We start from the raw sequence: 11,259 nt of genomic DNA on the forward strand, positions 1-11,259 counted from the left end.
CAGGAATTGCAGGAAGAGGAACGGGAGCTCTTGCATGGCTCAGCCAGCAGATGTCACCTTTGGGTGTCGCTGGGGAAGAGTTGGATCCTCGGGAAAACCCCAGGGAAAAGGAGGAATCAGTGAAGGACACGTGCAGAAGGAATCTCGTGGATGCCACGCAGAGCATTCCACACTTTTCCTACTTTGGGATGTTGGGTTTCTGTGCCTGGAATAGGAATGGGAACCTCTAAACCCATTTGGGATGGACAGACCTCAGATAAACTGAAATTTGTGCCTCAATCGGGCATTAAAAAGTTCATTTTATTCCCGAATCATCCCTTCCCTGCAAGTTCCAATATCTTAATAAAGCTGTAAATATTTTGGGAAGAGATTTTTCTGGGAAGGGTGGGAAAGTCTCATCCTTAAGTTGCCGGTGGGAGCAGCAGGTGCAGGGTTGTCTGTGCCTGCAGTGAGGAATTCCCTGGAGGAGCTGCTTCCAGGGAATTATTTATTACTAATATTTTAATATTAACAGACTTTATTAACTTTAACCCTGCTCTGCACTGCTCAGCCCAAACAATTCCAGGCCTTGGAATTCACTCCTGGAGGACAGGGAAGGCCTTGGAAGTCCCTCCTGGAGGGTTAAGGGAAGGCCACATCTCCATGAACATCCTTCAGGTCCCTCCCAACCCAAATAATTCCCTGACTTTCTGCTTCCGTGGTTCTGGGGAGGCTGGGGGTGATGGAGATGATCCAGCTGCAGGACTGGGATGAGGAGCAGATCCAGGAGGAGATGCCTTTCCCAAAGGATTTTGCCTTTCCCAAAAAGCAAATAAAGAGCAAAACATCTTCTCCTTCTTCCTGCAACCCTTCCATAAAAGAGAGATCCTGGAATCAAACAGAGCACAGGAATGGGCAGCATTTTCCATAAACTCCGTGTCTCCCAGTATTTCACACAGTTAAAGGCAGAGTTTTAGTTAGGATTTTTGCTCTCCCAGCATTTTAAGGATGGAAAGGGCTGGAGCTGAGGCTGCCGAAGGGGGAAGCATTTATAAATCCCTGATTTTATCTCCTTTCCCTAAATGTTTATGTGGGCTGTGATAAAGTGGGAGCTGCTCACAGCCAGCTCCTGTCACTGGGAGTGCCATAAGTACAGGACAGAGCTGCTGCACTTCCCGAGCCCCCAACTCCAAGGAATTGGCAGAACTTGATGGGAAGATAAAGGGGAATCGGAGAAGGAAATGATTCCTCGAATGCTCTGTGTCCGCACAATTCCCAGTGTTTGTTCCTGCAGGACAAGGAGCCGACACCAATCCCACCCTCTGCAGCTCCAGCTGGGATCTGGGACATTCAGGAGAGAGGGCTGGGGGCAGTCGTGGCATTGCTGAGATCCCTGTGCTGCTCTGCTCTCATCCCAGTTGGAATTTGCAGAGCCCAGTCTGGCAACAATTCCTTTAAGGGAATTTTTTCCGCTGGGATAAATAGCTGAGTGATCCCAATGAATCACGGGAAGAGGAATCGTGGCTGATTATTTTTTCTGAAAGGGACCAGCTGAGTCTTTTTCCTTTTTTTAAATTTTAAAAACGAAAATTCCCAAGTCTTTAGGAAGAAGGAATAAGGAATGTGAAAAACCTCATTCCCTCTTTTCTGCCTGGAATGCAGAGTCTCTTAAAGCCCATTTAACAGTGGGAACAATCATTCCCAATTAAACAATTCCTAATCCAGGAGAACAATCCTGGGCATGTAATTGACTTTCTTCTTGCAGGATTAGATCAACGATCCTCCTGGACTTGCTCCTCCCATCCAGTTTTATTCTCTCATTGCTTTATGACATTTATCACGTTGTGTAATTGGCTTTTTGTGATACAGACACCAAAAATTCTCTCCTTTCCCCTTTATTTAGAAACACAAATTCCCAAGTCTTTAGGAATAAGGAATGTGGAGTCCAAGGATGCAGAATATTTGAGATGCAGCTTTGATGAGCTACAAATGGACAGCTGAGAAATTCAGGTGTCAGGAACAGCTGGTCCTGAGCCAGATTTATTGTCCGGGATCTGAGGGTGAAAGAGACGGGAACACTGCAGGGAAAGCTGGGCTGAGGAAGCCACCGGGCCAAACCGCAGCACCGATATCTGCTAAAACCGGGAGAACTGGGATAGAAACCGCTCTGCCTCCGGGTTTTCCACACCGAGGGATGATGAGAAATAGTCCTTGAAGCTCTGGATTAGGACACTTCAGTCTGTTTGGTGAATAAATGGGAATTTGGGGGATTTCAGAGCTGGGAGGAGGAGGTTGTTTGCTTGCTTTTAAGGACTTTGAACACAGGGACAGAGAGAGGGACTTTGGGGAAAGGACTGGAGTGCCAGGACAAGGGGAATGGCTTCAGACTGGAAGAAAGTAGGGTTAGATGGGATCTTGGGAAGGAATTCCTGCCTTGTTCAGGACAGTTCTCCAGCTTTTAGATCCTGGTGGGGTTTGGGATGGAGCAGCTCAAGTGACTTTTCTGTTTGCTTGGTTTCTCTAATTAAGTCCCTCGGTGACTTTCAAACCATTTTTGACCTTACACTGGTACAGGGCTGCTGGATACTGTTGGGGTGTTGGGATGTTGGGATGCACTCCCTGGAGGGATTGAATGCCGCACAGCAAATGCTCGTGACTGAAAATGTTCACCTGGAGAAGGGAAGGATCCAGGGAGAGCTCCGAGCCCCTTGCAGGGCCTAAAGGGGCTCCAGGAGAGCTGCAGAGGGACTGGGGACAAGGCCTGGAGGGACAGGAGCCAGGGAATGGCTTCCCAGTGCCAGAGGGCAGGGCTGGATGGGAGATTGGGAATTGGGAATTGCTGGCTGGGAGGGTGGGGAGGGGCTGGGCTGGAATTGCCAGAGCAGCTGGGGCTGCCCCTGGATCCCTGGCAGTGCCCAAGGCCAGGCTGGACATTGGGGCTGGGAGCAGCCTGGCACAGTGGGAGGTGTCCCTGCCATGGCATGGGATCTGAGGTCCCTTCCAACCTGAACCAGTCTGGGATTCTGGAATTCTGGGATTCATCATCTTTTCATTTCTCTTCAAAGCTTTGTTGGCCAATGTTGCTCTGGTGGGGTGGTGGCCAGTTTCGGGGGTTTGTCTGGAGGCACAGAATGCCAGGATGGGTCAGGCTGGAAGGGACCTCAGGGGGTCACTGGTGCCACTCCCTGCTCCAGCAGGGCCATCCCAGAGCCCAGGGCACAGGAGCGTGTCCAGAGGGCTCTGGAATATCCCAGGGAGGAGGCTCCAGCCCCTCTCTGCGCTCTGTTCCAGCCCGGGCCCTGCCCAGGGCAGCAGTTCTGCCTCCTGTGCAGGGCAATTGCCGGGCTCAGGCCCTGCCCGTGGCTCTGGTGCCGCTGCCGGGCCCCGGAGCAACTCTCGAGGCTGAGCAGCCCCGGCTCCCTCAGCCTGTGCTGGGCACGGAGATGCTCCAGCCCTTCCTCATCCTCACACCCCTCCTCTGGACCATGTCCAGGAGCTCCCTGACCCTCCTGTCCCAAGGATCCAGAGCCAAGCGCTGTGGGGACAGGGAAGATTTCCAAGCCCCGATATTCCCCATTAACTCCCACACTTCCAGAGGCCACATCAGCTTTCCCTGCACTCCAAACCCCATCCCCGCTTCCCGAAGTTTACAAGGGAAGCTCTCAGTGTTGTGCTGTTGAATTTCCAGCCTCTCCATTCCCAGTGTTGCGTTCACAGGGATTTGGGATAATGCAGCTCCTCACGGCGCCTCATTATTCCCCCAAAGGTGACGGCGTCGTTCAAGTGCCCCTCTTGTGACAAGTGGCTCATTATGGCTCCTCTCAGTCCCCCCCAGAGATCCCATTATATCCAACAGCACTGGGAGTGGGAAGAGGATGATTTGCATCCAGCATGAGCTTTTCCCGTTATTCCCACTTCTCCGAGACAAGGAAAACAAATCATCTCCACCGCTGCTCCCTTTTTATTCCCGCTGCAGTCCCTTTTATCCGGCAGCGGTTTTGCTTTGCTCCTTCTCCTTGGGATATTGTGTTTGCTCCTTCCCTGGGCGATTGGGAAAAATACCTTGGCTGAAAGGGCTTTTTATCCTTGGAAAAGAAAAGCATGGCTGGAGAGGGAAAAGCCGGATCAATAAGTGCCACGTTGGTGTTTATTCCCGGGATTTTGCCTTTGTTCCTTTGCATTTTTGGGGTTTTTTTAAAGGCATTTTTCCCTCCTCTTCTCACTGCTTTTCTGATGGTGGGAATCGTCCCATTTGGAATTTGAAATGCCTCCCATGCCTCTCTATTTCCACCTGGAGGCAGGGATAGTTTTGAGGAGAGAATCCCAAAATTCAGTGTTCATTTTGGCACAAACTCCTAAAACCCCAATGAAGGGAAGGCCGTAACAAATCCATACCCCTCTCATATTCCATGGGACAGACAGGCCGTGTTTTCCCAGGTTTTTCCAGCCCTTTCCTAATTATTCCCACTGCAAAATCCCTGCAGAAGTAGAGCATGGAAGTAGAAACTTTGGGAAGTGGGAAATCCTCATCCTACTTCGGTTTTTCTCTAATGAAAAGCATCTTTGGGACCTTTCCAGGAGGAAAACACATGGAAACATTTTGTTTTTCCAGGTTTTCCCTGATTTTTGGGTATTTTCAGTGACAACATGGAGCACAGCAAACCCCGAATTGCGTTTGCCCCCATCCTGTTTCTTATGGATGAGCAAGGATGGACCTGTTCCATGAAAAACCATGGAATCATGGAATGGTTTGGGTTGGAAAAAGCCATGGCAAGGGACATTTTTAAGGAAATCAGGCTGTTCCAAACTGCATCCAACCTGGCCTTGGACAATTCCAGGGATGGAGCATCCACCTCCTATCTTGGCAAACCCTGTCCATGGATTTAAGTCAACCTGAACTCAGATTTAGTGGATTTAGGAATGTTTTGTCCTCTCTTTGGGAAAGCATCCTTAGTTTTTCCCACGTTTATGAAGGATGAAGGCTCGGAGGTGCTGGTGATCCCCTTGTTTTCCCAATTCCATGGGAGATTCCCTTTTCCTGCCTTGTCCTAACCACAACTAAACAAAGATTGGGCACCTCTCCAGGTTCTTCAGGACATCTTGGGAGCCTTTCCACTTGGGAATGTGGAGGGGAAAGATGGGATGGAGGCAGCAGCAGCCTCTGGGAATATCCAAATCCTATTCCCAGCTCTGGGATATCATTTTTGCCAGTCCTGGAGGCTCCTGGTGTAGCTCAGGAGGGTTTGGGGCTCTGTTTTGGCAGCAAAAATTCCAAACTGTCTTTGCCACTGGATCCATGAATTTTTCCTCTTCCATGCCCACACCGGGAGGAGGGAAATAATGATAAAGACAAAGCACGGCCATAAATCCTTAAAAAACGTGGATGGAGGAAAATACCCCTAAAATGTGGTTCTGGAAGAAGATATTGAACAAAACCACTCCAAACACCAGGAGACGGGAGGAATTGCAGTTGGATCCCAACCCTTGCATCTCGGGAATGAAGGGTTGGGTCCCAACCCTTGGATCCCAGGAATGAGGGGTTGGATCCCAACCCTCGGATCCCAGAAATGAGGGGTTGGATCTCAACCCTTGGATCCCGGAAATGAGGGGTTGGATCTCAACCCTTGGATCCCGGAAATGAGGGGTTGGATTTCAGCCCTTGGATCCCGGGAATGAGGGGTTGGATCTCAACCCTTGGATCCCGGAAATGAGGGGTTGGATTTCAGCCCTTGGATCCCAGGAATGAGGGGTTGGATCTCAACCCTTGGATCCCGGAAATGAGGGGTTGGATTTCAGCCCTTGGATCCTGGGAATGAGGGGTTGGATCTCAACCCTTGGATTTTGGCAATGAGGGGTTGGATTTAAACCTTGGATCCTGGGAATGAGGAGTGCCTGCAGTTGCATCTCAACCCTTGGATCCCAGGAATGAGGGGTTGGATCTCAACCCTTGGATTCCGGAAATGAGGGGTTGGGTCTCAGCCCTTGGATCCCAGCAATGCCCAGCTGAAGTTACTTCCTGATGATTTCCCTGTGTTTTCCCTCCTTTTCCCAATGGATGGGTGAATTCTTGCGTCACTCCCTGGCTGCCTGGCGATTCCATGGTTTCTGGTTTCCCTAATTCCATCCCTTTTTTCCCCAGGAAAAGCCTACGCCCCGGAATTCTACTACGACACCTACAACCCCCTGTGGCAGAACCGGCCCCGGGTTTATTCCTACAGCCTGCAGTGGACGCAGATGAATCCCAACGCCGTGGATCGGATCCTGGCCTATCGCCTGGGAATTCGCCAGGTGAGCCGGGAATCACCCGGGCACCATGAGCCTCTGGAGCCTCCTGGGCTCTGGGACATCTGCTGGGCCTTTAGGGACTTCGGCTTTATTTATTTTATTTTATTTTATTTTGTTTAATTTAATTTAATTTAATTTAATTTTACTTTATTTTATTTTACTTTGTTTTATTTTACATTATTTTATTTTGAATTTATTTTATTTTACGCTATTTTATTTTACTTTTTAAACTGTATTTTGTTTCATTTTACTTTATTTTATTTTACTTTAATTTTACTTTCTTTTATTTTATTTTGCTTTTTTCCTTCATTTTATTTTACTTCACTTTATTTTATGTTATTTTATTTTACGTTATTTATTTTTATTTTATTTTATTTTACATTTTTACTTTATGCTATTTTCTTTTACTTTATTTTAGTTTACTTTATTATTTTTTTATCTTTTTTAACTGTATTTTACTTCATTTTATTTTTATTTTATTTTGTTTGATTTTACCTTTTGTTATTTTATTTTTTATTTTATGTTATGTTATTTTATTTCTCTTTATTTAATTTTCTTTTATTTTATTTCATTTGATTTTACTTTATTTATGTTATTTTGTTTTATTTTACATTGCTTTATTTTAATTTCATTTTATTTTATGTTCTTTTATTTTACTTTTTAAACTTTCTTTTATTTCATGTTACTTGATTTATTTTACCTTATTTTAATTCATTTTAATTTTGAAATTTCATTTTATTCTACTTATTTTATTTTGTTTATTTTATTTTATTTTATTTTATTATTCTATTCTATTCTATTTCACTTTATTCCACTTTATTTTATTTTCCTGCTCCATTCCCACAATCCATCCACCTCCAAGCTATCCTTGGCCACCACATCCTCCTCCAACTCATCCTTCTCCATTTGCCTCCTTCCTTGGGAGCATCCAGCTGATATTTTTTGGGAATTTTGACAGCCTCCCACTGATCTTTTCCTTCAAATAATCCCCCAGTGGATTGATCCAGAAAATCTTTCTTTGGATATTCAACACATGGAATAATAATTTGGGCAGGGACAACGAGGGAAGGGATTAAATCAGATTTTGCGGAGGGATATTTTGGAAAATATAGGGAAAAAATTGTTATCCCACAGATTTCCCACTGGGATGAGCTTTGGAAAAACAAATCCCCAATTTTAACATTTTATTTACGGGGATTTGTGCTTGGGCAACTTCCCTGGAAGTTGTGGAGCTCCTGGGACACATCCCGGGAAGGGCTCTGGTACCTGCACGGGGCTGGAGATGGGATCTTCCCGAATCCAAGGAATTTGTGATGAAAACGGGGGATGTTTAATCCACGTTTATGCAACTCCTGGCATCGCCGGGCACAAATCAGCTCCAGGATTCCCAGGGCCTGGGAGGAATCGGGGAATTCTGGAAGGAACTCGCTGAAGGAAAGGATTTCTATTGGAATTAATTGCATTAGGAATTTTAGCTGCTTCTCCCATTTAATTTTCATTTCTCTTTAATTACCCGTTCATGTAATTAACCAGGGTTACTCTGCTCTGGGCCAGCCTAATCCAAACATTCCCATTTTTCCTCTCTGGAGCCCCCTTTCCAACCTGGCTGATTCAGAACCCTGGGATCCATCTGGACATGATTCCTGCAGGAATTCCCCTTGGAACAGGAGGATAAATAAAATCCTGATTTTTATTTACAGCCCCAGGGCTGGCTCCCAGGGGATTGTTTCTCTTGGATAATTATTCCCCTTGGAAAATGTATTTTTTACTGGGGTTTGCTGGTTTTGAGTTATCCATGGAAAGGGATGAGCACCCTTTGGAATGTTGGATGACTCATGGCTGAGCCATGTTGGCTGTAGGAAGAGGATGGGAACTTTTCCAGGTGGGAATGGGGTTTGGAGCTGGGGAGCTACTCTTAATCCTGGTTTTAATCTCGGTTTTAATCTCCTGATGCATTGGAAAATTCTGGAAATGGGCTAAGAGTGGGTCAGTGTGCTGAAGTCTGTTCCTGACTGGATTCCCACCATTCCCTGATCCCAAAATTCCTGGTGCATTAAAGATGTGGAATTCAGAGCATCCCTCCCCTGCTTCAGCCACAGCTGCTTCTCCAGGCAGAATCCAGGCAGTTTTTTGGGAATATTCAGTTGATACCTGGTTTAGGCTGACGAATTTTCATGGAATCCCAGAATTCCTGACTTGTTTGGGATGGAAGGAACCTTAAATCCCATCCAGTTCCATGAGCAGGGACACTTCCACTTTCCCAGGCTGCTCCAATCCGTCCAACCTGGCCTTCCATTTCCTGTGGAATTACGGAATACCAACAATATTTTTAATCCCATTTCCGGAAAACATGAGCTTCTTTGAAGTCCCAGAGTTGTTCAGCACCATTCCCGGATTTTTCCAGCTGCTTGTGGAAAACAACCCGAAGGTTGTGCTTAATAAGGAAAATTTCAAGGGTAAAGGAGCCTGGAATGGGGCAGAGCGGGGATTTCCCCTAACAACAAATTGTGCTTGAGGCTTTTAGGTTCTCCAGGAAAACAACATCTGGGAAGTAATTCCAGGTTGGAATAAAGTGGGATTATAGAGGTGGAAATGTCTCTGGGGTCATTTGATAGCTCTTCCCCCACCTTTTATTTCATGGAATTCCAGAATCCCAGAATGGTTTGGATTTGGAGGGACCTTAAAGCCCATCCAGTGCCACATTCCGCTATCCCAACCTGGCCTTGGACACTTCCAGTGATCCAGGGGCAGCCACCGTTTTTCTGGGAATTCCATCCCAGCCTCTCCGCACCCTCCCAGTCTGGAATTCCTTCCCAGTATCCCACTAAACCGGCTGCCAGCCTGGCTGAGTCACCAGTGTGACACATTCCTGTCACATCCCGCTTCAGGTCACCTCTGCTGTCCCTGGAATGAAGAGAAATTCCTGTCCCAGAGCGGGATTTAGTGCTGGAAAACCGGACACAAGGAAAACCTCTGGCATTCCAAGCGTTGGTTAAGGAGAATTCCCAAAAAAACCGTCACAGATAATGTTATAAAACTTATTTGATACTAAAAACTAAGCTTGGCTTAATGAGAAATCAGGGAAGCCAGGAGGGGAGGGAAGGTCCTGTGAGGTGACGAGGGAGTCACAAAAACAGGGAATTGTCACTCTTCTGCCTACGGAGCGAAAATGGAAAGATGGGAAAATGGGAACTGAAGTCACCTGGGAGAAATGGATTCATTTGAGCACATTTCAGACCCCACCTGAAGAGCAGGAATCCTGCAGATTCCTTCTCCCAGGATCATGGGAATACATCACATCTACTCCAAAGGGAAAGATGTTTCCCAGCTGGGAATTTCTATTGGATTTACTCTGGGAAATGTAAAATCTTGAAATTTTCATTCAGAACCAGTCCCAAAAATGACATTTATAGCAATTAATTCAGTGAGGGAAGAGAGAGAGCTGGAGTTCCACATTTATATTGGAATATTCCTGATGTTGTTCCCATAAAGGATTTTAATCTCTCTCCTATGAGGGAATATTTTCTGTCCCAAAGATTTCCTTGCACGCATCAATTCCGGGAATCTAAAGAGGTTTTTTTCTTCCCTGCGTTTGTGGAATGAAACACAGAGAGTTTGGCCAAAACCAAAAAGATTGTGACATGCAGGGACACGTTTTTTATTGCTGTTCCTGCCTTTGGGAAATTAAATTAGACCAGGAATGGTGCTGGTTTAAAAATTCCCACTTTTCAGGGCTGATTCCTCCTGTGCTGCTTCTTCACAGCTCCGAGGTGAGGTTTGTTCCAGGCCTGTTCCTGGCTGTTTAAAACTGGTTCTAACCATCAGATGGATATGGGGAATATTTATGCTGAAAATAAAATTTCTGCTGATTTTGTCTTAAGGAATTCAGAGCTGGGAGCTTGAACTCCTGTCGGGAAAGGCTGGGAGAGCTGGGAATGTTCACCTGGAGAAGGGAAAGCTCCAGGGAGAGCTCCGAGCCCCTTGCAGGGCCTAAAGGGGCTCCAGGAGAGCTGCAGAGGGACTGGGGACAAGGCCTGGAGGGACAGGAGCCAGGGAATGGCTTCCCAGTGCCAGAGGGCAGGGCTGGATGGGAGATTGGGAATTGGGAATTGCTGGCTGGGAGGGTGGGCAGGGGCTGGGCTGGAATTGCCAGAGCAGCTGGGGCTGCCCCTGGATCCCTGGCAGTGCCCAAGGCCAGGCTGGACATTGGGGCTGGGAGCAACCTGGGACAGTGGGAGGTGTCCCTGCCCATGGGTGGCACTGGGTGGGATTTAAGGTCCCTTCCAGCCCAAACCAGCCTGGAATTCTCAGATCTTTTCCTGGATGACTTTGACACCGAAGCTGCTCCTGCCCTTATCCACCCTCCCTGCTCCATGACTGAGCTGTGAACACCAACAGGAGCTCCTCTGGGAGGCCATGGCCTGGAATTTCTCAAGGTGTGATCAAAAATAATCCCCAGGCAGAGCTTTGCCCATTCCCATTTCCACAAAATGTGGACAATAAATCCAAATTCCCTCTCTTCCCAAAAATGTGCAGGCAAAATCGGACATATTAATTTGATCCAAGGAATTGCTGCCTGCTGGGCCTGACTTAGGATGATTTTTGTTATGTAACTGTAAATTCCTGCTATTTCCTTCCCAGCTTTAGTATCTGAGGCATTTTAACTCCTCTGTCTACTTTCTTAAGGAAAGGAAACACACAGGAAAATCCTAAAGTTACTTCCGGGGATTTCTAACCCAGGTCTTTGTTTGGGTCAGATCCCACGGGAAAGGGAGGCACAGCAGGGAAGGAGAATCTGGCAGAGGATCAGGATGGTTGGGGTTGGGAGGGACCTTAAATCCCATCCCATCCCATCCCATCCCATCCCATCCCATCCCATCCCATCCCATCCCATCCCAGGGACACCTCCCACTGTCCCAGGTGGATCCAAGCCCCAGTGTCCAGCCTGGCCTTGGGCATTCCCAGGGATCCAGGGGCAGCCCCAGCTGCTCTGGC

The 11,259-nt window shown here is 47.1% G+C and overlaps 1 protein-coding gene across 1 annotated transcript in view; it reads left to right on the forward strand.

The window, feature by feature from the left end:
* MDGA2 (MAM domain containing glycosylphosphatidylinositol anchor 2) overlaps window positions 1-11,259 on the forward strand; it is a gene marked incomplete at its 5' end in the record, with an annotated part of 153,079 nt that overhangs the window by 107,015 nt on the left and 34,805 nt on the right. The window contains one exon of the mRNA XM_017738811.1: window positions 6,119-6,267. Coding sequence (XP_017594300.1) covers window positions 6,119-6,267 — 149 coding nt within the window. The remainder of the gene's footprint in view (window positions 1-6,118; window positions 6,268-11,259) is intronic.

Source organism: Corvus brachyrhynchos, unplaced genomic scaffold (assembly GCF_000691975.1).
Source record: "Corvus brachyrhynchos isolate BGI_N302 unplaced genomic scaffold, ASM69197v1 scaffold245, whole genome shotgun sequence".
NCBI classification, from domain to species: Eukaryota; Metazoa; Chordata; class Aves; order Passeriformes; family Corvidae; genus Corvus; species Corvus brachyrhynchos.